General features: G+C 43.6%; 1 protein-coding gene across 2 annotated transcripts; it reads right to left on the bottom strand.

The window, feature by feature from the left end:
• Nucleotides 1-878: 878 nt before the first annotated feature.
• On the bottom strand, nucleotides 879-27,861 carry MORF4L1 (mortality factor 4 like 1). 2 transcript variants are annotated; one of them, XM_051834547.2, is made up of 13 exons: nucleotides 27,606-27,861; nucleotides 21,100-21,146; nucleotides 19,305-19,372; nucleotides 14,191-14,307; nucleotides 12,679-12,765; nucleotides 11,660-11,740; nucleotides 9,472-9,497; nucleotides 8,986-9,074; nucleotides 7,705-7,806; nucleotides 6,510-6,598; nucleotides 5,605-5,777; nucleotides 5,272-5,356; nucleotides 879-1,642 (listed from the first exon to the last, which is right to left on the bottom strand). In XM_051834547.2, exons 1-13 carry the CDS (start codon nucleotides 27,643-27,645, stop codon nucleotides 1,558-1,560), a joined length of 1,089 nt encoding a protein of 362 aa, XP_051690507.1. In that variant the 5' UTR covers nucleotides 27,646-27,861; the 3' UTR covers nucleotides 879-1,557.
• Between the last annotated feature and the right edge of the window lie 48 nt (nucleotides 27,862-27,909).

Here is a 27,909-nt window from a genome sequence, read left to right on the forward strand (position 1 = left end):
GAGACCTGAATGAAGCTCCTGGCTTTATGGCCCAGCCCTGGCCCTTCTGGCTATCGGGGGAGTGAAACAGTAGCAGATGGAAGATCTAGCTCTGCTTTTCAAATAAATAAATCTTTAAAAAAAAAAAGTCTACTATCATAGATGTGCCCAACAAACAAATCTTTAAATATGTATACCTAACCAAGTAATACGCATGTTCAAAGGACCATGGATACACAGTAAAGTATCACACCCACAAAGTAAAATTCAGTAACAGAGTTTTCAGGCAACAATGCATAATTGTTCAAAATCCAACTCTATCAGTACACTTGTGACAGAGGGTAAATAAAAAAGCAGAGCACAAGTAAGCAGAGACCACAAAGGCTCGGAGACTATAAATACAACCTGGAAGTTTCCTTCAAATGAACAAAGCAAAGTCTACCATATTATATTCAAAGCTGAACTCTCTCCCTCTTGTCCTGCCACAGCTCTTGCCACCTGAACTTACTTATTGCATTTTGTTAAGAGTGTCATCATTACCCAAGTCCAAACCACTCTGATATCTCTAACAAAGGAGAGAACTACTGCACATTACAAATGCTTTTGCTGTATACTACAGTATTAGCTCATGTTTCTCTAATACATGCCTTGAAAACAACTACTGACAGAGTACAGCTGTCACACAGGTAAAGTGTCTCTAAGTCTGGGGGAAAGCAGAGAGCTAGTCACGTGAACTTCTAAATGTTGCCTAACTGCCTGATCTGCCCTGTGAAAGTCAAGCTGGGCTGTTTCATTGCACAAGGGTGAAACCAGAGAGGTAATCACCCACCTGAGAATCACGGTCTAAACATAAGGAATACACAGCAAAGGCGTCACACATCCACACACGCACACTGCTCTTTGAAATTTAAAGAAAAACTTTATTGAAGATCTGAAAAACAATTCCTAAAAGATCAACTTTTCCAGAAAACTGTAGCTACACAATGCATTGCGTCTATTGTGTTAAAACGTGCATTAGACACAAATACAAAAACCATGAAACAAGCCACCATTCTTCAACAATTTGAGCAAAGATAAAATGCCTAAGGAACCACATGGATGACTTGCCAAGGATGGGCTCTTTACTTTAAGCACCATTAAAAAAAAAAAAAAAAAAAAAAGAGCACAAATGGATGAGTGTGTTCAGTTATATACACTGAATTGAACCTTTGGCACTAAGAATCAGAGCATCTTGTCATATAGCATTAACACATATTATAAAAGTGCGTAGTGTCAAAGGAATAGAACCACCAGCATTCAAAAGCAGCTTTGTCGACTAGGCAATAAAACACTCTACAGCATGTCCCTCTGTTGTCCATCACTGAATACACTGGTAGCAACTTTGAAATGAAAAAGTAAGAAAAGAAAAAAAGGAGCTGCAACCCCTTTTATTTTCTCTGTTCAAAATCAAACAGAAAACAAACATCAATTCTGTTATACACTAACATCTTCAAAGTACATCATTTGTACAAGAGAAGGACTAAAAACAAAAATGTGTTTACAGAGATACCAATATTGAGTGAGTGAGTGTGCCGCCTCTCACACAGCTTTCCGGTGGTACTCAGGGGGAGCCACTTCATAATCACTGGCGCTAAACAAAGTTGCTGAATTCTTTGCCAGGTACCTAAAAAATAAAATGTTACCCATTATAAGGATTTTCCTGAAATATACTATTGACTACCTCACTGTAAAACCAAGCTAATTACAATTCAGGTAAATAAGGTTACCTACTAGATTACTAACCGTGAAAGAATGAATGAAGTCTGGAGTCACTTCCTTATTCAAAAATAACAAAGATCAATCCTGAATTGCAACTGGAGAGCTTAGGCAATCTTCTAAGAAACTTTTTATCCAATTGTGAGGCATTTTAATTGTTTAAAAAAAATGTTTTCTTTAGCTCCCTTACAGATGCAAAATTCACAAGTATATTTCAAGCTTAAAATTACATTCCATTAGAAAAGGAGAGGGGGGGTTACTGCTGTTGAGTGTATACTCCATTCCCATCCAAATCCCTTCTAATTGCCTGGGAAGGAAGTGGAGAATGGGTCTAAGTGCTTGGCCCAGTGCCAGTCACGTGGGAGACCCAGAAGAAACACCTAACTCCTGGCTATAGCCTGCCTCAGCCTTGGCATTTGCGGTCACTAGGGAGTAAACCAGCAGATGCAGTATCTCATTTGCTCACTGTTAATTCTACTGTTCAGATAAATAAAATTTTAAAACAAAGGGGAAAAAAGAAAAAGGAGAAGAGGACCTAAACCATTAAGCAGTGGAGCACTTGTGTGTGCCAAAGAAACACACTAGCACTGATAGAGACCAGGACTACAGATTCCCAGACCCATGTTGCAGTTCTAAAAATGTCTTTACCATAAAATAGATGGTCATTAAGGAAAACATCAAATACAGAAATGTATGAAGGAGAAAACAAGAACCTTTCCACCAACACTGGGTCCAAGAAATAACCCACTTTGTTAACTATATTCAGATTTTGGAAAATCAGACCTTTTCCAAAGACTGAACTTTCTCTACAAATGAGAATTGTACCATTCCCCAACTACCTCGACTGTGTTCTTTCCCATCAAAACCATATGGATTAGGACTGGTGCAGTGGCATAGCAGGTTAGGACTCTGCTTGTGGTGCTGGCATGCCATGTGGGCGCTGGTTCAAGTCCCAGCTGTTCCACTTATGATCCAGCTCTCCAATGGTCTGGGAAAGCAGTGGAGGATGGCCCAAGTGGCTGGGGCCCTGCACCTGCATGGAGACCCAGACGAAGCTCTCGGTTCCTGGCTTCAGATCGGCTCAGCTCCAGCCATTGGAGCCATTTGGGGAGTGAACCAGCGGATGAAAGATCTCTCACTCTGTCTCTTCCTCTCTAGTCTATAACTCTGCCTCTCAAAAATAAATAAATCTTCAAGAAAAAATACGGATAACTTTCCTCATCAATGAAAGCACAAAAGGGTACTTCAAAAAGTTGGAAAATGGAATTAAATATTTTACAAAATGGCAAAAAAAGGTTTTTAAATCCACACATATGAAGGGTCTTGAAAAAATTCATGGAAAATGTATATACTATGAAAAAATTATGCAGGATTTTACACCAAAATTATCTTTTAATTCCGTTTTCCCACGAAACTTCTAAAGTACCCTTGTACTTATTACTTCATCCTAACGTAAGCCTAGCTTGTCTAAAATTCACTGTAGGAGCCAATGCCGTGTTCTAGGTTAAGCTGCCATCTACTGTTGCAACCCATACAGGCACTGGTAAGAGTCCCAGCTGCTCTACTTTCCATCTCTTTCTGTTAACTTTCAAATAAATACATCTTTTTTAAAAAAATTCACAATAATATTGAAATATAATAAATATACAATACTGTATTTTACATTAGAAATGTCCCCCAACCACCTGTGGAAACCAAGAGTGCCCTTTTCCACACTTATTCACTAAATCTGGACCAATCTGGTTAAAGCCACAGCCTGCAGCGCTGGCATCCCATATGGGCAACAGAGTCCCAGCTGCTTCTCTACTGATCCAGAAGAGAATGGATTAGCAGGGACCTTGGATTGGTCCCTGCTGTGGCCTGGGAAAGCAGAAGATGGCCCAAGTCCTTGGGCCCCTCCACCCATGTGGGAGACCAAGAAGCTCTTGGCTCCTGGTTCTGGATCATTTCGGCTCTGGCTGTTGCGGTCATTTGTGAAGTGAACTAGCAGAATGGAAACCCCCCCCCCCACACACACACACACAACCGGCTCTACCTTTCTCTGTAAGTCTTTCAAATAAATAAGTCTTTAAAAAAAAAAAAAAAAAAAAAAAAAAACCTGGGCCAATCTAACATTTGTGGCACAGCGGGTTATGCTGCCACTGCAACACCAGCATCTCACATGGGTACCAGTTCGAGTACAGCTGCTCCACTTCCAATACAGCTCCCTGCTGATTTGCCTGGAAAAAAAGAAAATGGCCCAGACACTTGGATCCCTGCACCTATGTGGGAGCCTGGCCCCCCACTGCAGCCACTGGGGGGTGAGCCAGGGGATGAAGATCTAACTCTGCCTTCCAAATAAATAAATATTAAAAAGAAAAAGAGGGCCGGCGCCGCGGCTCACTAGGCTAATCCTCCGCCTTGCGGCGCCGGCACACCGGGTTCTAGTCCCGGTCGGGGCGCTGGTTCTGTCCCAGTTGCCCCTCTTCCAGGACAGCTCTCTGCTGTGGCCCGGGAGTACAGTGGAGGATGGCCCAAGTGCTTGGGCCCTGCACCCCATAGGAGACCAGGATAAGTACCTGGCTCCTGCCATCGGATCAGCGCGGTGCGCCAGCCACAGCGCGCTGGCTGTGGCGGCCATTGGAGGGTGAACCAACGGCAAAAGGAAGACCTTTCTGTTTCTCTTTCTCACTGTCCACTCTGCCTGTCAAAAAAATAAAAAATAAAAAAAAAATTAAAAAGAAAAAGAAATAGAAGCTCTCAGTTACAAAAGAAATATTTTACCGGCAATTTATACTGTTACGTTAGACATACGCCATGTCTATAAATCTCCTGTGTCCTACTCGTTCATGGTTTCACCTTGACTAAGAACTCTACTAAAGGAGGCTAGCACTGTGGTGTAGCAGGTAAAGCTGCCACCAGCAGTGCCAGCATCCCATATGAGCACTAGCTCTAGTCCCAGCCACTCCGCTTCCAATCCAGCTCTGCTGTGGCCTGGGAAAGCAGTGGAAGATGGCCTAAATCCTTCCCGGAGGAAGTTCTTGGCTCCTGGCTTGGGAGCAGCGCAGATCTGGCCGATGCTGCCAACTGGAAGGAGTGAACCAGTGGAAGGAAGACCTCTCTCTGCTTCTCCTTCTCTAACTCTTACTTTAAAATAAATAAATATTAAAAAAAAAAAAAAAGAACTCTACTAAAGAGAGCCCTTTGCTGCACACACATGATTACAAAACTATAAAAATGTTACCCTACCTGTTTTTATTAGTTTCAATTTTAGATTGTTCTAGTACTTTGGTACGTGCCAGAAAGTGCAACTTTGAATTTTATCCTAATTCCAAATGACCAGACAATGCTTACCTCCATTCCGAATACTCCAGTTTTCCTCCATCATTCCAATATTCCACCTCCACTGCTTGAGGTTCTCACTGGTTTGCACTCAAATTGTTCCATCAACCATCTAACTACGCTTAAATTAATACCACTGCTTTAACATATAATTATCAGTTCCTCAATTTTAGCATAACACACTAATCCATGTTTCTAGTTTTCACTTAGACTTACTTTAGGAAATCATGAAGATAATTCAGTAACAAAGCAAGGCTCTTCTCATCCAGAGGTGTATAAGCCAACATCGCTCCAATTCGCACTATGTAATGAGAAGAATTTAGACCAAGTTATATTCAAGGCGACACTACGACCATGTCCATCACCAGTTCCCTCACTGATTTTAAAGCAGATTTTGCTATTTAACTTTTTAGAATAAGGTTCAAAATGGAATGGAGTCAGATTAGAAAGTTAGTTTACCTATCAGTCATTTTCAGGGAGACAAAACTTAAGTTATTGAAGGCTCAATAAAAAAAAAGTAAAACCATGTTTTCTTAATGGTATTATTACCAAATAATCGCAGTAGATGTGGCGCTCCATACACCTGGGACATTGGTGCGTCAGGATGATCTGCGAGGATTTCAGCGTACTGTGGTCTCTCAAATTTATAGAGCAGCTGAGTGCCCAGCATTACGTTGAAGTATTCTTTTATCCCTGCCACAACTTCATTAACAGCGTATTCCCTGATAAATGGGGGGAAAGGAAGAAAAATTTTCAAAAGCAGCCACTGAAAGAGACAACTCAGATAATCCAGCCAACAAGGGGTTAAGGAATTAAAGGTAGAGCTACTGACAAGGAACACTATGGAGATTTTTTTTTAACAAAGAGATTTATTAAGAGACATAAAATAATTCTCAAAAATATGCACAAGCAGGACCTGGCAAACTGCAACTCTCAAAATGACCTAGCGTTTTACATTTTAAAAGGGTCAAATTCTAGGGGCCAGCACTGCACCATATGGCACATCCCATATGGGATGCAAGTTCATGTTTTGGCTGCTCCACTTCCAATCCAGGTCCCTGCTGATACGCAGTGGGTAAGCTTTGGAAAATGGCCCTAGTGCTTGGGCCCTGCCACCCACACTGGAGTCCCAAATGAACCTCCCCGTTCCTGCCTTTGGCCTGGCCTAGCCTGGCCACTGCACGCATTTGGGGAGAGAATAATGGACAGAAGATCTCCTATCACTGTAATTCCTTCAAATAAATATTTTTAAAGGGGGGGAGGGAGTTTCATTTTTAAGAGTGCCTATACACAACTTCAATTTTGCCTAAAATTTCTATTATCTGTCTTGATAAGACTTTGCCAGATAATCCTAATGTCGTCAATGAATTTCTGCCAACTTCTGCTAACTCATTTGAAAATAAAGATATTTGAAGACAAGCATTTTTGCATATACTAGGAAAGGACAGTCTTACTTATTATCTGTGTTTCCACGAGATTTCTTGTAATTTGCATAATCCTCCAAAATGGAATCCACATTCTTCTTCGCAGGAAGATAAAACAGCTAAGAAAATAAAAACACACTTAAACAATATTCTTTTTCTAAAAGAAAAATTTAAGACTAGAAAAGCTTCCATGCAATAGGTAATATATTACAAAATATTCAGCACATGGAACAGATAATGTGAAGAACTGAAAATTTAATTATACAAAACGTCACTTGAAATGCTGCATTTGCCTAGTGGCCAAGATACTGCACAGCACAGTTCTGAAGACTAGCAATCTGCGGGGACCCACACACCCATCCACACATAGATGTGCCTTCACATTATCAAGTACTAACTTACTGTATATTACATGCCAGCTTCAGTCTGAAGCTAACTTAACATAATTATCTCTTTGCATTCTAACAAGATCAAGAAGAAACCACCATTCCACTAAACGCAGAAACTAAAACACACAAAACGTTGACACTTGTCCAATCTCACAGGTAGAAAAGGAGTTGGAGAGATACTTAATCTTGGCAGCTTAGCTGTAACCAAGACCCATCCTTAAAGAGTTCAAATCAGGACTCAAACTTTAAGTCCACATGGTGTGGATGAGCGAGTCTCTCAAGTCACCATCCCCAAGCAACCTCTACTCTCCATTCCTAACCCCAAATCTCTATGTTTCTTTTAAATTGCTTCATTTGTCCTACAGAATTCCTCATGTTCATGAACGAATTCTTTATGTTCAACATGCTCCTCCTCTACTAAACATTCCCATTCCTGAAAACCAATAATTACACATAGAAGATTGATTAGACTCAGGTTCTTTTGGAGATCATGAAATCCACTTTGTAGGTGGTACTGAGTGCTTTCTGTCTGCATTCTACCACCCATACATCGGTGAGGATATTCCATTCTCAGTGTATACAACCTGTTCTGCACTTATCAACTCTCAGAATCATTTCTGACCTAGCAACCCCCGAAATGAATTATCTTCACCTTTTTCTAAACCATTAACTCATAAAGCCAATATATTTTGATAACTCTTCAGTCTCTGAACTAAATATTATTCATCATATTGTAGAACTTCAAGTTTATTTTTTTTCCTTTTTGAAGTAACAGAAGTGAGTGGCAAGAAAGAGCATGAGCACACAGATCACCATCTGTGACGTTTTCAAGTTACCTGTTTTTGTCTTGTAATTAAGTCCCAGTCATCAACAAGCCATGGTTTGAGCTCTTCAGGAATCTTTACTTTAACTTCCACTCTGTTCATGAATGTTTCTTCCTAAACAGAAACAACAACACTATCAGAAACCCATCTTTTCTTGCTGAAGAGTAACTCTAGACCACAGGGAAATTTTGACCTTTAAGGACACTAGGAATAGATCAAATGCTTGCAGATGCCAAATATACAGGCAGAACTGTCCATTTAAAAATAGTACAACAGTACAAAAGTAAAAAAAAAAAAAAAAAAAAAAAGTAAATAAAAAATAAAAAAAAATAGTATAAAAGTAAAGACAAAAATCTTGGGGGAAGGGCTGGCACTGTGGCATAGCAGGTAAAGCTGCCTCCTACAGAGCCAGCATCCCATATGGGCGCCAGTTTGAGTCCAGGCCGCTCCACTTCTGATCCAGCTCTCTGCTGTGGCCTAGAAAAGCAGAAGATGGCTCAAGCACCCTACACCTGCATGGGAGACCCAGAAGAAACTCCTGGCTTTGGATTGGCCCAGCTCCGGCTGTTGCAGCCATTTGGGGAGTGAACCAGAGGATGGAAGACCTCTCTGTCTCTCCCTCCCTCTGTATCTCTGCCTTTCAAATAAACAAAATCTTTAAAGCACAGAACTTAGAGGGTTTCATGGCATCTCTTTTGGGTTCATTAAAGCATCTTGGATATGTCTCGAATAGGTCACTTAATATGACCTAAAAAAACTATCCTGTCCTCCAACACTGAAGAAATACTTGATCTTGTGTGTAAACACGAACTTGTGGCCGGTGCCACAGCTCAATAGGCTAATCCTCCGCCTGCGGCGCCGGCACCCCGGGTCGCTCCTCTTCCTGTCCAGCTCTCTGCTGTGGCCCGGGAGTGCAGTGGAGGATGGCCCAAATGCTTGGGCCCTGCACCCCACGGAAGACCAGGAGAAGCACCTGGCTCCTGGCTTCAGATCAGCGCAGTGTGCCGGCCGCAGCGGCCACTGGGGGAGTGAACCAACGGAAAAAGAAAGACCTTTCTGTCTCTCTCCCTGTCCACTCTGCCTGTCAAAAAAACAATTTTAAAAAAATTAAAAAAAAAAAAAAAAACACAGAACTTGTACAGTAAACCCCTGATGATGAAGTGATGAAGTGTGGAAGTCGAGAGCTATAGGTGAAATTAGGATTTATATATATATATAACCTCTACCCAAGGGCAGAAAGGAGGAAGGTTGTGTCTGACTGAAAATTCTAATAGTTACACAAGAAAAACTCACATTTTCAACAGTAGGATCTACACGGGCCCTTTTCTTCCGAGGAGGCTGAGGGGTCTCACTAGTACTGCCGCCATCTCCATTTCCAGGTGCTATTAACACACGGGTGTTGGGCAGAGGTAGGGGGATTTTGTTTAATAACTTTTTAAGAAAAACAGCCTATGACAGATCCTGTTACTTGAATCTAAGTTAAAAAATTATTTTCAGTGAAAGCTTAACTTTTAGGATCAGCTCCACCAAACATTATATAAGCAACACAATATCACTATGTTCTATCTATTTAAAAAAGTTATCTTTTCTGGGGAGTCATATATTTAAATCTTTAACAGTTTCTCATCAGCATAAGGATCATCAGACTTAGGTCTCTCCCACTGTGTATCTATCTCAACACTGCTGTGACACTCATTTGCGACCATCAAGAAACATACACAGCAAATTAAAAGATGTTATAATGGTATAAATCAATATTAAGAGAGTTAACATTCTTACTTTTCTGTTTGTTCTTTTTGGTTTTCCTAAAAGAAGAAAAGGAGAAAAAAAATTCAGTAAAAACAGCCTTTGTTCAGATCTCTTTTATCACAGTTAAATTCAAAGGTAGACTACCTTGGGTAAGATGAGGCAGTAAAAATTAAAAAAAAAGGGGGGGGGGGGGCTGTTCAGAAACAAGGATTTTTATTAACAGAATAACCCAATACATGGATGATAATTTCTACCAAAGTTGTATATTTTAAAAGTATGCAGTTTATAAGAGTATTACATTAAAGTTTACATTACTAATTCTACCAAGAAGCTTCAGTTTTACTTTCCCTACTGTTTTTGTTCCCCTTCCCAAAACATTAATTTTGTTTATAGACTTGCCTGTCTTAAACAGCAATGTTACTCTACTCTCATTGGTTCAAACTTAACTTTCTCTTCTCTATAATCCTTCCATTTAAATATTATACCCTCTTCTACCATATCTAGAACAAAGCTGATGTCTCCTTCCTATGTTATTATCTTTAGTAAAAACTCATGCCTTTTTGTAGTCTATCATATTACCCAATTAGCTATAGCTGTTTCGAGAACCCAAGAAAACAGCTGACAAAGCTTTGATTATGGATTACTTTTGTAGGCTCATTCCAGAACACCTGAATTTTACTTTACTATAGTTTTAAAACACCAGGGGTGGGGAACATCCAAGCCAGACTGAGGCCCACAGAATCATTTGGTCTGACCTTGCTGAGGCAATTGCAGGTAAAACACAGAATTCAGTAAGTCTATAGCAGGCTACTTTTTAAGCTGATAATGCTATATGGCCCAGAAATGATGTTTTAAACATCCAAATGGCCCTTGGCAGAAAAAAATGGTTCCCCATCTCTGTAAACGGGGCCAGCGCTGTGGTGCAGCAGGTTAACACCCTGGTCTGAAGTGCCAGCATCCCACATGGGTGCCGGCTGAGATCCCGCTGCTACACTTCCGATCCAGCTCTCTGCTGTGGCCTGGAAAAGCACTGCAAGATGGCCCAAGTCCTTGGGTTTCTGCACCCACGTGGGAGACCCAGAAGAAGCTCCTGGCTCCTGGCTTCAGATCGGCGCGGCTCTGGCCATTGCAGCCAATTGGGGAGTAAACCAGCAGATGGAAGACCTCCCTTCCTCTCTCTCTGCCTCTCTTTCAAATAAATGAATCTTTTAAAAAAATAATAAACAATGTATGTTATGAATTATATTCATTTAGTCTTGGAACTCATTTTTCAACCCAAATTAACTTATAATTGACTTTAAACATAAGAAATATGGCTAGCCTACGTACAGGATTATACCTGCAAAGCTCTAGATTCACTTTTATAACAAACATTTGTTAAAAGCACTCAATCTTTTACTCTATAAATACTGACAGCTTATCTTACCTCTGCAATATAAGATAGGTGGACTGTTTGTTTCAATGAATCCCTACAGTGAGGACTACTGAACATTCCTGCTTCTATCTTCTTGATCATTGTATGAAACACTGCATGTCAATCAACATGCTCTGTCTGTATTATCTCTAAGTCCTATAACTATTATATAGTCAAAATATAAGCCATTAAGATTCAATATGAACTATGATTTAAGCTCTTCAGGGAAAACCATTCACTAAACACAAGGTCTCTTCTAAAAGTTTATAAAAGGGGCTGCAGTTGTGGCATAGTGGGTTTAGCCACCATGTACTACACTGGCATTCCATATGGGCACTGGCACAAGATGTGGCATTTCAACTTCCTATCTAGCTCCCTAATACGCCTGGGAAAGAAGATAGCCCAAGCGCTCAGGACCCTGCCATCCACATGAGAGACTCAGATGGAGTTCCAGGCTCCTGGCTTAAGCCACTGCAGCCATTTAGGGAGTGAACCAGTGGATGAAGATCTCTTTCTCTCCCTCTTTCTCTGTAATTCTGCCTTTTAAATTAATAAATCTTAAAAGTAACTTTGAAATAAGGAACACATACATATTTAACATGCATTTTCAATGACTTTTAACAACCTGAAACCCAAGGAACAGAAATCTCATTGTTAATTTTTAAAGTTCCAGTCACGTTCCAAAGTGTCCAAACTCAAAATCCAGATCTGAATTATACTTAAAAAAAAAAAAAAAACACGTAAAATTAAAGCAAAGATATAAAAAATAAAAAAAAAAATTAGAGCAAAGAGAGAGCTTCTTACACTTCTACATTTTTCTGTTGCAGACCAGATGTCTTCTTTCCTGGAGCAGCCCCTCTCATCTTCCCCTCTGCATACTGCTCCCTTCAAAAGAATTTCAGTAATATTATCATCAAAAAATGTGTACTTATGTGGGAAAATTGTACCAGCCCAATTCCATCAGGAAGTTATAATCCAATTGGGGTCCCAAACTTACACAAACTCGTACAAAGCTTTAAACAAGGGGGACGAACAAGTAATGTGTTTATACAGTGGCGGGCATTCAGTACAGTGGTTGCCCAGATCCCTGAACAAAGTGCCAAGACTGCAGCCCTGGAACTAGTTCCTCTTCTAGCATCATGGTACCGTACACCTTTGGGAGGACCGAATACTCTGGTCCCTGCCACCTACAGTGGATTGAGTTTCAGATTCCTGGCTTTGGCCCAGGGCAGCCCCAGATGTTGAAGGCATTTAGAATGTGAACCAATATATGGAAGATTCTGTCCTTCTCTCCTCCATTATTATTAAAGTCCATAAAGTAAAATGTGACAAGAGATTGTGTCTCACAACTGAATATTCCATTTCTGTTTTGGTATTCACTAATCCCATTTTATTATTTAACACACACTACAGCTTTCAGACTGAAGAAAACAATCACAGGATCACATAGTCTTTCAGGGTGCTTATCATTCAGTGTGCTTTCAGAGAAAAAAGACAGAAACGGGACACCTGGCATTTTGTTTTCCACTCCACCAACATTCCCTTCCATGGAGCCCAATTAGGACAGAAGAAATCCAGCCATGGATTTACACCTACAGCATCTCAACATGATTCTTGCTATTTTCTACCAAGCACTAAGGACAGATTCAAGTACAGGTGTGCTACCTCCTTCATCTAGAAAAAGCTTGTCTGACTTGAAACCAAAGCTGTAACACAGGAAAAGAATCATTTTATAGGTAGGAAACCAACATGACTTCCACTATTCAGTCCATGTACAAAATTAATCTACACATTTCTCAATAATCACTTCTCAAAACACTTACTGGTTGGCCTTCTGAAGTTCTCGCTGTTTCTGCAGATTGGTGTCCACATATTTGAGTACTCTGCTCTCTGGAACCCATTCATCCCAACTGGGAAAAAGGAAAGTTAAAATACTTAAAAACATTTTCACTGAATCAACATACATTCAACTGAAAAAAAAAAAAAAAAACAAGATACAAGAAGCACGCATTTGATTTTAACGAACTGGCACTAAAAATTCATTCTCCAATGAAATAAAAAACGAATGACAAGTCTGTTCTGTAAAAAGAGAAGCATGGATATTCTCAGAAGTATTCCACATTTATAAACTGCCAGAGTCCAAAAGCAGATGATTCAAATCATTCACAAGTGATCTAAGAACACAGTGTGCTTCAAAAACTCATGGAAAATAGAATTAACAGGTAACACTGAAGTGCAAAAAATCTTGGAATCTGTATGTACACAGGGTCCTCAAAATATTCACGGGAAATGTGCATCATGGAGAAAAAAAACTATGGATTTCAAACTTTAAGTTTGAATTTCATTTAAATAATTTTTTATTTTTTGCTTACTTGAAAGGCAGACAGATCTCCCAACAGCTGATTCATTCCCTAAATTCCCACAAAAACTGGGTTGAAGCCAGGAATTCAAACTGTGGGGGGCAGGTACTCAACCCCTTTAGCCATCACCTGCTGCCCCCAGGATGTGTATTAGCAGGAAGCTAGAATCCACAGAAATGAGCAAAGGCTCAAACCAGGCATTCTGACATGGACTACACCAAAGACTCCCAAATGTATCCTTTAATTCCATTATTCCATTGACTTTTTTAAGTACCCTGGTATAACTGAGTCCCGAAGTTATTAGTTTTACAGAATAAAAATGTTATATTATTTTTTAATTGCCAAAGATGACACACAGTAATCTCTAATAAACTTTAAAAAGAAAAATAGAAAAACCATTAAACAGTAACAGCAAAGTTACGTAATTCTCTGTACCTCTCATCACATCTCTAAATGACACAACAGCACCTATCTCACAGGACTGTTAACAAAAGGTAAATTTTTCTGAAAGCCATGTTCCCTAGTAACGTGACAGGCACGAGCCAAGCATCATCAGGATGTCTACAATACTCAAACACCATCTACATCAACTCCACTATATTGGTAAAACTAAATAATTACAACAGTTTATCAGACTACATTCTTCTCTACCTGTCGTCACTTACAAATGAATGTACTAACTTCCAAGGCTGACCAGAGGCTAGTTTGTGAATGAAATAGAACCACTGTTTTAAAACAAGATTTCTGATGGTCTGTTTTTTCCTCAAAATTTTTCTGAGGGACTGCTCAATGTTTTGAGTAAATCAGTCTTTTCTCCTGCTGATGGAGCTCCTTTAGTGACACAGGAGGTATATTCTCAGGGTAATGACTTCCCATCTCTGACCTCTAAGAGAATACAGCCAAAAGGAAAAATGAATAAACTAAAAGCAATCCTCAACACTACTTCCTAGAGAAAACTTTAAAACATGCATTTACCTAGAGGTCAGGAGGGGGTGGTGTACTGAGGGAGCTCCTTCAGGAACAGGAAAAAGGGCTACAATATCCTCATGTGTCTTCAAAGTTTTTTCAGAGCGCCTGGGCCTCCCAGCACTTCTGATACAGACAGTACAGTACAAAGTAATCTCAGTAACCAGGTGCAGCATTTAACTTCAGCTATATTAAGATTCATTTACAAACGGAATATATAAATGTCCGTGTCAAATTCTTTTGGAAATTTAGAAGTATCTTGATTTCTATTATGCTTCTGAAAATATTTAAAGTTAAGAAAATTCCAATTCAGGGATTAGGGCTTTGTTGTATGATTTTTTTCAAGGCATGCTATCAATCTGCAAAACGAAAAAAATTTTTTAAAGATTTTACTTGCAACGCAGAGTGATAGAGAAGAAACAGTAAGCGGTGTCTTGCATTTGCTGCCAACAGCCAGGGTTAGGCCAGGCCAAAGACAAGAGCTGCAAAATTCCATCCACACCTCCCAGGCAGGTGACAGGAACACAGGTACCAGGGTTAACTTCTGCCTCCCAGGCATATCAGCAAGAAGCTAGATCAGGAAGTAGAGCAGCCAGTACTTGAAACAGCACCTCAATATGACTTACAGGCATCCCAAGGGGCAGCTTAATGCACTGCACCACACACTCACAACAAGAGGATCTTATATTTTAAAAAGTTATTTATCAGAGCCAGCGCTGAGGCACAGCAAGTAAAGCCCGCCGCCTGCAGTGCCAGAATCCCATATGAGCACCAGTTCATGTCCCAGCTGATCCACTTCTGATCCAGCTCTCTGCTATGGCCTGGGAAAGCAGCAGAGGATGCCCCAAGTCGCTGGGCCCCTGCACCTGCCTGGGAGACCCAGAAGAAGCTGCTGGCTCCAGATCAGTGTAGCTCCAGCCACTGTGGCCAATTGGGGAGTGAACCAGAGGATGGAAGACCTCCCTCCCTCCCTCCCTCCCTCTCCCTCTCTCCCTCTCTCTCCCCCTCTCTCCCCCTCTCTCTCTCTCTCTCTGCCTCTCTCTCTGCCTCTCCTCTCTCTGTGACCCTTTCAAATAAATAAATCTTTAAAAAAAAAAAAGTTATTTATCTAGAGGCCACACTGTGGTGCAGCAGGTAAAGCCAAGCCATCTCCTACAACACCAGCATCTCATACTGAGTGCAGGTTCAAGTCCCAGCTGCTCCACTTCCGATCCAGCTTCCTGCTAATGTGCCTGGGAAAGCAGCTGAAGAGGGCCCAGATGCTTGGTCCCTGCCATCCACACACAATGGAGACACAGATGGAGTTTCAGGTCCCTGGTTTCAACCTTGTCCAGCCACTGGCTCTTGTGGTCATTCATAGAGTGAACCAGGAGATGGAAGATCTCTTTTTATCTGCCTAACTCTGCCTTTCAAGTAAAATAAATCTATAAAAACAAAGTAATGTAATGTATTTATGTCTTCTCTAATTTTTTGGAAATCAAAGGAGATAAAAACAATTTTTAATTACCAAGGTTCCACTTTAGAGCCTTACAAATCCCTTCTCCTGAGTTCTAAAATGCACCTAGGGGCGGCACTGGTTCAAGTCTCAGCTGCTTCACTTCCAACCCAGCTCCCCACTACTGCGCCTAGGGAAGTCAGCAGGAGAGGACCCAAGCCCTCGGGCCCCTGCACCCACACGAAGGCTCTGGATCACTCCATTCAGGCCATCTGAGGAGGGAACCAGCAGGTGGACAGCTTTCTTTCCACATCTAAGTCAGCCTTTCAAATAAAAATAAGATTAAATCTTTTTAAAAAAGAAGGCATCTAAAGAAGCACTTGCTCTGTATATAAAGTTAATTAAAAATGAAACCTGAAGAATGGGATAGGAGAGGGAGTAAGAGGTGGGACGGAAGTGGGGGAGGGAGGGTGCTATGGGGGAAAAACCACTATATTCCCAAAACTGTACCTATGAAAACTGTATTCATTAAATAAAAGCTTTAGAAAAAAAAAAAAAAGGCACCTAAATCTACAAAATCAAGTTGCTACCACAATTCCCTTGACATGTAAAGAGCTGAGAATTCTCATTGAATCCTTTGCTCTTAGCAACATCACTACTGTAATTGAAAACCAAACACTCCAGGTTTCTGTAAATAAGCATCAAAGAATTTCAGAATTTTCTAAAGATTGCTTATGACTGATTTCCAAAGTCAGGATTCTCGGTACTGCTTACACAAAACACCTGACTAGGTTATTTGTGCAACTCCTCTTCCCTTTCAATAGGTTTATTTAAAGTTTCCTCCAACTGGTTTCTAAAAGATAATGTCAAGTTTTTCACAATTTGCATTTACCTACTACCAAGTAAATCATAAAGAGACACTCTTGGTATATTAAAGTTCCTTAACACACCTATACAGATAATAATAGAAATCCTTAATACTTACTGCCATTTTCCCCCTTTACTTTCCCGAGGAGTAATACCTGAGAACAAATAATCTACAGGCCTATCATTTATTTGTATTACTCAACCATATATGCCAAAGGAAAAAGTCCAGCAGTAAAAATCAGCAAAATACATGCATCTGGTATTTTCAGTTTCTGATAATTTACAAATGCCAACTAAAATCCAATCTTTGAGCTGCAGACATCTATGAGAGGAGCTAAGCCCACAAGCTGTAAGTTAGTTTACAGGTAAAATTCTTTTTATTTTTGACAGGCAGAGTGGACAGTGAGAGAGAGACAGAGAGAAAGGTCTTCCTTTTGCCATTGGTTCACCTTCCAATGGCCGTCGCGGCCGGCGCGCTGTGGCCGGCACATCGCGCTGATCCGAAGCCAGGAGCCAGGTGCTTCTCCTGGTCTCCCGTGGGGTGCAGGGCCCAAGGACCTGGGCCATCCTCCATTGCACTCCCTGGCCATAGCAGAGAGCTGGCCTGGAAGAGGGGCAACCAGGACAGAATCCGGCGCCCCAACCGGGACTAGAACCCGGTGTGCCGGCGCTGCAAGGTGGAGGATTAGCCCAATGAGCCACGACGCCGGCCCCAGGTGAAATTCTTTACATGTATGCAGGAGGTGGGAAGAAAGTGTATCTAATCCTATACATTTACTTTTGAGTTTTCTTCCGATATCCTACTTGGACTTTCCAACTGACATCAATGAGATACTATTTATTCTAAAGAGCCTTGAAATTCTCATTATAACTCAACACTCTCAACATTAATGATATATCCAGAGAATATCACTAGGCAAATACAAGTCAAATAAAATACTAAAATACTCACTTCACATTTCATTCTTTTGAGGCCAGCTTTGTGGTATTGCGGGTAAAGCCACAGTCTACATGTCCCGGCTGCTCTACTTCTGATTCAGCTCCCTGCTAATGGCCTGGGAAAGCAGATGGCCCAAGTGCTTGGGTCCCTAACACCCATGACGGAGACCCAGAAGCAGCTCCTGACTTTAGCCTAACCCAGCTCTGGTTGTTGTGGCCATTTGGGTTGTGAATTAGTGGATAGAAGATCTATCACTGCCTTTCAAATACAACGAATCTTAAAGCTGTCGCAATGTACATTTATGTATTTTAGATTTCTACCTTTCCACAATTATACTAGTGGGAGATACTGAAGTTTTGAGGGTTCTGAGCCTTAAGCAGGTGACAAGTGACTGACAGTGTGGGTAGCCACCTGGATAGTAGACTGTGAAACAAGAACAAAGTTACAGGGCTGATACAGAAAAACCCTCCTTCCACATCAACGAAGTACTCATCAAGTCAGGTGTTAATTGCTTCCACTGTGAAAGACACCAGAGCCTAGGTCAGGTGACAAAAAACCTGAAGTCACTAGCGAGTAATTCTTCAAGAACTAGTTACTGGCAGTTATCATTTTGAAGGATAAACCATCATTAACAAAACCTCTTGTAGTAAAAAACACAAAGCAATCAGTTACCAAAGAGAAGGCCTGGATACACTATTCAATTGGGTTATTTGTGTGCCCCAAAGAGAAAGACTTATCGTTGAGAAACAATTCTACCAGCTAGATATTGTAGAATGTGTTCAATTTATACCCAGTATCTGTCTAGGGCACAGACAATTAGATTCTATAACTGAACTTGTTATGTGTGTTAAATCCTATGCGAAAGGTAAGCCACATGAAACCATTTCCTGTCATCATTAAAATGTTTCCAAAGTTCAGATGATAGTAAATGCTATTTATTAGTATTTCCAAATTAAGCAATCTACTAGCCTTTTCCCTTTTCTAGATAGAGAAATCCAACACGGGCCAGCACTGCAGAGCAGCAGGTTAAGCCGCATATGCCATCAGTTCAAGTCCAGGCTGCCCATTTCCAATCCAGTTCCCCTGCTAATGTGCCTGGGAAAGCAGCAGCAAACAGCCCAAGTCCCTGGGCCCCTGCACCGACATAGGAGACCCGAAGTAGCTCCTGTCGTCTTCCTTTGGTTTGCCCTGGCCCAGCCCTGGCCATTGTAGCCAACTGGGTAGTGAACCAGCAGATGGAGATCTCAGTCTCTCTTCTCTCTCTCACTCTGCCTTTCAAATAAAATATTTTTTAAAAAAAGAAAAACCCAACAGGTTTTAAGTATAATTGCCCAAAATAATACATGTCGTCTCACTGGGTTTCTACTATGGCCACAATTTTCAGGATATCCAAAACCAGAAAAAGGCCACTATTACACTCAAATAAAGCACATTTAAAAATAAAACAGCTGGGGCTGGTGCCGTGGTACAGGTTAAAGCCATGGCCTGCAGCGCTGACATCCCATATGGGCACCAGTTCATGTCCCAGCTGCTCCACTTCCAATCCAATTTCCTGCTAATGGCCTGGGAAAAGAGGATGGCCCAAGTCCCTCGGTCCCCTCACCCATGTGGGAGACCCAGAAGCAGCTCCTGGTTTTGGCCTGACCCAGCCACAGTTGTTGCGGCCATTTGGAAGGAACCAGCAGATCTCTCTAACTCTTTCAAATACTTTTTAAAAAAATAAATAAAACATCCGAGTTAACAATTTCATCACACTATAAATGGTTCACCCTTATTTCAATACGCACTGTATTACATTATAACTACACAAAAAGCAATGCTTGTACCAGTGACACAAGCCACTTTAATTATAAAAATTGTTGTAAAAGGGCTAATACTCACTTTTTATTCCAACCACTGTAATGTATAAAATATTTCACTTGTTTGTCCTTTATAGCAACCTTTACACACTGAAATAAAAAAAAAACAAAAAAACAATTTTTAAGAGAGGTACAGACACTCTTATTTAGATGGTTTTAATCTATCCAATCTTTCAAAGACACGTAATCTTTTCTGTGGCCAAAATGAACAAAACAAAATTTGCCTTTCTACAGCAAGACTACTTAAGGAGCAGTGACCTGCAAATCAGTCAAAAGAGCCAAAGCTGAGAGCCATACCATCAAACTTCACACTAAACCTTATCATGGATAAGCTACCAAGGGGAAGGACAGCTATTGAGAGCTGTTTGTGCTTTATCAAAGTCTACTAGCCAGGAATTACATTTATTTAATAATTTTCACCGATGTATTTAAACTGTGTTAGGAAGTCATTATATGATTTCTGAACATTAAATTAAGCAACTGGCAAACTGAGAGTTTTTTTTATTATTATTATTTTCTTAAAACAAGCCAGGCAAATAAAAATGTATCATTACAGAAAAGTCACTGTGACAAGTGATACCTATCTGATTTTGGATTTTAAGAAGTCTAACAGAGGAGACCAATGTTGTGACATAGCAGGTTAAGTCTTGGCTGCTCCACTGCAATCCAGTTCCCTGTTAATGTGCCTGGGAAAGCAGTGGAAAATGGCCCAAGTACTTGGGCCCCTGCACCCACGTGGGACAAGACACCAAGGATGGAGCTCCTGGCTTCGGCCTGGCCCAGTGCAGGCTGTGTTGTCATAACTCTGCCTTCCAAATAACTAAGTATTTTTAAAAAAAGTTTTATCAGAGGCGAGGCTGGTGCTGTGGTGCAGCACAGGCACAGGCAGCACAGGCATCCCATACGGGCAATGGTTAGAATCCCGAATCCTGGCTGTTCCACTTCCTACCCAGCCCTCTGCTGTAGCCTGGGAAAGCAACAGAAGATGGCCCGACCCACGTGGGAAGACCCAGAAGAAGCTCCTGGCTTCAGATCAGCTCAGCTCTGGCTGTTGCAGTCATTTAGGGGAGTGAACCAGCGGATGGAAGACCTCTCTCTGGTTCTACCTCTCTCTTTTAACTCTTTCAAATTAATAAAATAAATCTTTTAAAAAAAAGTTTATCAGAGGCAAACCAAAAAGAACAGTAAGTTACTTCAATAGTCATTTTAAAATTAGTCACCGATACGTTTTGATGTCAGGAAAAAAAGCAATTTATAAAATAGATTTAGTGTTTCAAAATGATATATAAATGATCAACAGCACTCATAATTTAACATTAAACTGTGTAAGAATCTCTCAGATAAACACACATATCTTAAAAAGTTCCCAACCATTTCCATGAATCCAACAACCAGCCATTACAGAACTTTAACAATACAACATGTATTCAAACCACAGTAAGAAATGGTGAAAATGGCTATTACTCAGAACTCTTCAAAATGATCCTACAAATTTTGAGACATAATATTAACTCCATCAGTATTTTACATGGAATTTTGCCTTTTAATTATACTGTTATCTATTTTATAATTTGTTCATTAAAAAAACTGTATTTTCCTTTAAATGCTACTTCCCACAACTGGACCTTCAGCAAATAAGGTCAGAAGGGAGTAGCAATTTTTTAATTATTCGACCCGTTAGGCAAGAGTGAGAAAGCAGAGAACATGGAATCTCTGAACCTATGGAGAGGCAACAGAAGCCAACAGAACATTGCAGTTTGATATTTAATAAGTCTAACAGTTCTGGCCAATTTCACTAAAGAAAACAGATCTCATACCTTTGCTTCATAAAGAAGAGGCCCATGAAAGCACAATACTCGCTCACCTGTAAAAGTAAAAAGTACTGGATTAACTGTAATTCCTCTTCATACATCTGAGAACTACCACACTTGTATTACAATATTCCTCAGAAAACGGGTAAGACTATATATGGGACAACATTTCAGCTGAAACTTCAACACTACACACACAATAAAATTTAGAATGCTATTCTTTAAATCAGTCATCTGTGCAAGAAGATCTACTGAAGCTACCCAGTGGCAAGAATTAACAGGTGTTTTAATTATCTGGGAACACAAATTCTTTTTTTTTTTTTTTTTTTTGACAGGCAGAGTGGACAGTGAGAGAGAGAAAGGTCTTCCTTTGCCGTTGGTTCACCCTCCAATGGCCGCCGCGGCCGGTGCACTGCGGCCGGCGCACCACGCTGATCCGAAGGCAGGAGCCAGGAGCCAGGTGCTTTTCCTGGTCTCCCATGGGGTGCAGGGCCCAAGCACCTGGGCCATCCTCCACTGCACTCCCTGGCCACAGCAGAGGGCTGGCCTGGAAGAGGGGCAACCGGGACAGAATCTGGCGCCCCGACCGGGACTAGAACCCGGTGTGCCGGCGCCGCTAGGCGGAGGATTAGCCTAGTGAGCCGCGGCGCCGGCGGAACACAAATTCTTTAATGCTTTCTCCCATGGGTTTTTCCATATTTAGGACTTTATATTCCACCTTTATCTCTGCTTCCAATTCTGAGTAAAATATTCTATATGTTAAAATTTCACTTTACAGGGGCTGGTGTTATAGCATAGCGGGTTAAGCCAACATCTGCAATACCAGCATCCTATATGGATGCCAGTTCCTGTACCTGTTACTCCACTTGCCATCCAGCTCCCTGCTAATGGCCTGGGAAAAGCAGCTGCAGATGGCCCAAGGGCTTGGGCCCCTATTACCCATATGGAATACCTAGGAAAAGCTCCTGACTGCTGTTATCTGGGAAGAAAACCAGCAGATGGAAGATCTCTCTCCCATCCCCTCAACTATGACTTCCAAATAAACTAATCTTTTAAAAAAGTTCATTATACAGCAGAGATGGATGGATTTTTTTTAATAGGAACTTCTAACTTTTAAGAAATGGTGGGCTAGCGCCGCAGTTCACTAGGCTAATCCTCCGCCTTGCGGCACCGGCACACCGGGTTCTAGTCCCGGTCGGGGCGCCGGATTCTGTCCCGGTTGCCCCTCTTCCAGGCCAGCTCTCTGCTGTGGCCAGGGAGTGCAGTGGAGGATGGCCCAGGTCCTTGGGCCCTGCACCCCACGGGAGACCAGGAGAAGCACCTGGCTCCTGCCTTCGGATCAGCGCGGTGTGCCAGCCACTGGAGGGTGAACCAATGGTAAAGGAAGACCTTTCTCCCTGTCTCTCTCACTGTCCACTCTGCCTGTCAAAAAAAGAAAAAATTAAGAAGAAAAAAAGAAATTGTTACTGGTGTGTCAATGCTGGCATTCATGGTAAAGCCACCATCTGCAGCACTGGCATTCCCATATAGGCAAAGTTCCAGCTGCTCCACTTCCAATCCAGCTCCCAGCTAATGCGTCTGGGAAAGCAGTGGTAGATGGCCCAAGTCCTTGGAGCTCTGCACCCACCGTGGGGCACCTGGAAGAAGCTCCTGGCTCCAGTGTGGCACAGACCTGACCACGGCAGAAATTTGGGGAGTGAACCAGTCTCCCTCTGCCTCTCTTTCAAATAAATATGATATTTATATTAATATATTTATTTGAAAGTTAGAGAAGCAGAGTGGAGGCAGAGAAAAAGGACTATCCGCTGGTTCACTCCCCAGATGCCTCCAACAGCTGTGGCTGAGCAGGGAGAGGGCAGCAACAAGGAATGCAATCCAGGCCTCCAATGAGGGTAGTAGAACCGGCATCCCATATAGACGCTGGTTCTAGTCCCAGCTGCTCCCCTTCCAATCCAGCTCTCTGCTATGGCTTGGGAAAGCAGAAGAAGATGGCCCGATCCTTGGGTCCCTGCACCCACACGGGAGACCCAGAAGAAGCTCCTGGCTCCTAACTTCAGATCAGCTCAGCTCCGGCTGTTGCAGCCATCTGGGGAGTGAACCAGCAGATGGAAGACCTCTCTATGTAATTCTTTCAAATAAGTGCCTGTAGGTAGGTCTGGGTTCTGTTTCCAATTCCAGATTGCTACTAAAACACACCCTGGGAAGCAGCAGCTGAGTGACGGCTTAAGTCCTGGGGTCCCTACCACACATGTGGCAGACCTGGACTGAGCTTCTACTCCTGGCTTCCACCTGGCCCAACCCCAGGTCTTTGTAGGTATTTGGGTAGTAAACCAGCAGGAAGTTACCACTCTTACTGTATATCAATAAAAAAAAAAAAAAAAAAAATTTAGGGTCCAGAGTAAGACTTGGAAGTCCTCAGGCAAATTAAGCAATACCTCAAATTCTGTGAATGGCGAACAGATCTTATACATTTTCAGTCCACTTGGTTTCAACAAACCCAGAGGTAACAAAAATATATAGGGTCGGCTATTTTAGCTCTAAAATGAAAACTGCCTACTATCTTGATTCTGAAGAAACTATTGGGCAATATGAACTTAAACATTCTAAAAATTATTTTTAAAGTCTTCAAAAACTGACACACCCTCAACCTAGAACAATTGTTCTACACCAAGTCTCCTATTTCTCTCTCTCTCTCTCTATATATATATATATTTTTTTTTGACAGGCAGAGTGGACAGTGAGAGAGAGACAGAGAGAAAGGTCTTCCTTTTGCCGTTGGTTCACCCTCCAATGGCCGCCACGGCTGGCGCGCTGCGGCCGGCACACCGCACTGATCTGAAGGCAGGAGCCAGGTGCTTCTCCTGGTCTCCCATGGGGTGCAGGGCCCAAGGACCTGGGCCATCCTCCACTGCACTCCCTGGCCACAGCAGAGAGCTGGCCTGGAAGAGGGGCAACCGGGACAGAATCCGGAGCCGCTAGGTGGAGGATTAGCCTATTGAGCCGCGGTGCCGGCCAATATATTTTCAATGTCTTTCCTTTGGCTGATTTGTGTCATATTAGTAAGGAGTACTGATAGTAACCAAATAGTTGACAACATGTCCTAGATTTTATATTATACTGATTTTCATTAGGAGAATGACAAATGAGTTAAACTTAGGAGGGTCAGGTCCAGCGCTATGGCTCAGTAGGTTAAGCCTCTGCCTGCATTGCCTGAATCCCATATGAGTGCTGGTTCCAGTCCCAACTGCTCCACTTCTAATCCAGCTCCCTGCTAATAATGGCCTGGGAAAAGCAGTGGAAGATGGCCCGAACACTGGGCCCTTGCACTCATGTGAGAGACCTGAAGAAACTCCTGGCTCCTGAATGGCCCAGCTCTGGCCACTGCATCCATTTGGGGAGTGACCCAGTGAATGGAAGACCTCTGTAATTCCGCCTTGCAAATAAATAAATAAATCTTTAAAAAAAAAAAAAAAAAAAAAAAACCACATACACCTTAAGGTCATGGGGAAGAAATGGTCCAGGTGGAGGGAAAAAAGCTTCCACAAAAGCAGAGTTCACCACCCCTAGAGCACATGAAAAACTGAATTGAAAGTTACACAGACAGCCAGTACAGGATTCCTGAATCTGACTGAAAATTCTTTGGGAGTGGTTTTCAAACCTCACCAGAGACCTTTATTAGAAGGACCCAATAACTTTACTTTTAAATAAAAATTCTCTACATAATTCATGTGCAGTTCTACTTTAAAATCAATGAGAGGGCCACTAACCTTTGGCAAAACTCCAATCAAAGTGGAGACTGAGATACCAAGATCAGTGACTTTTCCAACAGCTTAGGGGTACAGATAAACTACACTGCTAACAAACAACAGCACCAAAGAGCTGATCTGTGAGCTCCCTGGTTCCACTTCCATGTACATTTTTAAGGTACCGCGAAAATGGCTTAATCTCTCCTCTCTTCTTTTCTTGATGGCTGCTGCCAAAAACTACCCTAAGGCTGATACCTTCTGACCTCCATTCTAGCTACCTGACCCTAGTATTCTGTTGAAATACCAGCTAGCTTAAGAGCATGACCCTGGATAACAAATCGTTGATTTTTCGCTGAAGTAGAAGAGCAGTAATTTGGAAACAGCAGGCCACCATATTTGGTAGGTTTTTCACACTATTCTCCACCATTAATCCTTTCTAGTCCCAAGGCGAATTCTGCTCAATGTTTTCAAATTCAAGATTAATGACAGTCCCGAGTTCCCATCCTCCCACTGGTTGTGCTCATTAAAAGCCACCATCAGCCAATTTCTTAATTCCTGACAGAACTGTCTCCCCTCAAAGGGGATAATGTCCAAGTGTCCGTTGCCCTGCGCTTTAACAGCTGCAAGTGGCCCAAGCCTGCGCGTTCATCATGCCTGAACACTGCTCGCTGCATTTTCATCTGCTTTGTGCTGACATTCTGTACCATGAGTAAACCTGGGTTCACACTACTCAGAAAAAAATCAAATTCTGGCAATTCCTACTTTTACCCATCACATTACATTCTCTTCTATAATGTTTCAATTCGGGTAGCACTGAACAAACATTTCTTCTTCCTTAACACGATATTCTCTGAATATTTTAGTTTTACAAAGAAAACTGTTAAATTCAGGTGTGAAGCAACAGAAAACTACCCAGCAAGCGCGGAGACCGCACCTGGGTACCTCGGTTCCATGTTCCTTCCTAGTATCACCCCACTCTACCATTCCTGTGGTTTAGAACCGAAACACGGGGGGAGGGGCAAGTGGCACAATGGGTAAAGCTGCGGCCTTCATGCTGTTCCACTTCCAAACCAGCTCCCTGCTATGGCACCTGGGAAAGCAGAAGATGGCCCAAGTGCCTGGGCCCCACACAACGTGGGAGACCCAGATGAAGCGCCTGGCCTGGGCTGGTGGGGCCATCTAGCGAGTGCACCAGCTCCATAACTCTTAAAAAAAAAAAAAAAAAAAGTGCTGCAGAGTTGTTCCTACATCGGAGCCTATAGTTTTTTCCATTTCTACAAACACGTAAAACAGGGTCTGTATCTTCCACACAAAGCTGGGATATAAAAAGTACACTGCTACAACGAGGCGTTCAGCTGTTGAGGGAGAGCGTTTCCATTAATATCCGCAATAGCTAGTTTCAGCCTTGATAGAAAAAAGTTTTGTGCCCCGCCAGGCTCACGGGCTTTCTGAACGACATCCATCGACCCCTGTTCTGAACACCTAGCAAAATCACGACTCCAGAGGACACAGCCACAGGCATCCCGGCGGGAGGCGGGAGGCGCTCATCACCCACAGTACCCCGGGACCCCGGGAGAGCCCTCTCACATCCCACTGAAGTCACGGCACACTGGGGCTCCGTCTTTAAAGTTCTCCTAGCTGCACGCATTCAACCTGAAAAGCCCCCACACAGGCCGCGCGCACGTCGGACAGGGCATCGGAGGTACTCAGCACCCATCTCCCTGGCACGAAAGGAAATGGGCAGTTCCTCCTCGCCCAGACCTCACCGGCCCGCGACCCGCGCAAACACAGACAGCCTCATACACACTCCACGGGCGCCGAAGGCCAGGGCCGCCATTCGCCCAAGTCGGCCGAAACGCTCGCCCATAAAAAAAAAAAAAAAAAAATCAATACAAATTCTCCGTCGAGTCACTTCATCAGGTTTTATGGCCGCGGGTCACCCACAGTCCGCGGCCGCACCAAAGCCCGTTTCTCTGCGCGGCACACGAGCCGCCGCACGGCGCACGCGCACCCCGGGCCCCGCCCCTGGGCGGAGCCAGCGATGCCCGCAGGCCACACAAAGCCGCCCCGAGCGCCCAGCTCGCTCCGGTCTTGTTTTTCTCCCCCTCCGCGCCCCCCACCCGCCGCTCCGAGGTGAGCGCGGGGCTCGGGCCTCCCCGCGCGGACGCCGAGCCAGGGGGCGCTGCGCCCGCCCCGCACCGGGGCCGCGGCCCACGCCGACGCCGGCGGCCATCTTGCGGCGGCCATTTTACAACGCAGTTCTCCCGCCCCGGGGCGCCGCGCCCATCCCCCACCCGCACCCCCACACCCCCCTCAGCCGCAGCTCCGCGTCCCGGCCCAACGCCGACCACCCCGGGGCTGCCGGCGGCCACGCTCCGCCGGCCGGTTCCCGCCACCGCGGCCGCGGGCCCGTCGCCCGCGCCGCCGCCGCCGCCTCCCCCACGCCACATCACTTCCCCTAACGGCCGCCATGGCGCGCCGCCGCCCCACAATGGGCTGCCTCGCCCGCGCCCTCCTCCTCCAAACAATAACAAACGCTCGGCCGAGGCTCTGCCCCGCGCCGGGCGCGCCTCCCGCCGCCCCGACGCCCGCCTCGGCGCCTCCGCCGCACAAAGCCCTTCCCCTCGGGCCGCCCGGGGCCACCGTGCGCAATGCGCTTCCCCGCACAAAGCTCAGCCCCCCGCCCCGGCCCGCGGGCCGCCACCACCCCGCGCCGCCTGCCTCCCCGGGCCGTTAGGCGCCTTCCCCTCAAAGGCGCACACTTACCCTCCTGGAATTTAGGCTTTGGGTCCTGCTTGGGCGCCATTTATAAGTGATTCGCCGCCTCCTCCTTCTCCCACCACCCCCGACTACCGCCCCCTACTCTCTACCCCACCCAACTCAGCGTCAGACGCGCCGTCAGGAACCGCCGGCTCTACATCCTGGGCCCGATTTGCCAGCGTCCGCACACCTCACCGCCCCGCGACCCGCGCAGGCGTCGCGCCAGCCAACTGCCGGCCGCCGCGCACGCGCCGCTGCGCCCGCGCCGCCGCGGGGCATGCCGGGACTTGTAGTTCCGGCGGGGCGGGCG

This window comes from Oryctolagus cuniculus, chromosome 12, assembly GCF_964237555.1.
Source record: "Oryctolagus cuniculus chromosome 12, mOryCun1.1, whole genome shotgun sequence".
Lineage (NCBI taxonomy): Eukaryota > Metazoa > Chordata > Mammalia > Lagomorpha > Leporidae > Oryctolagus > Oryctolagus cuniculus.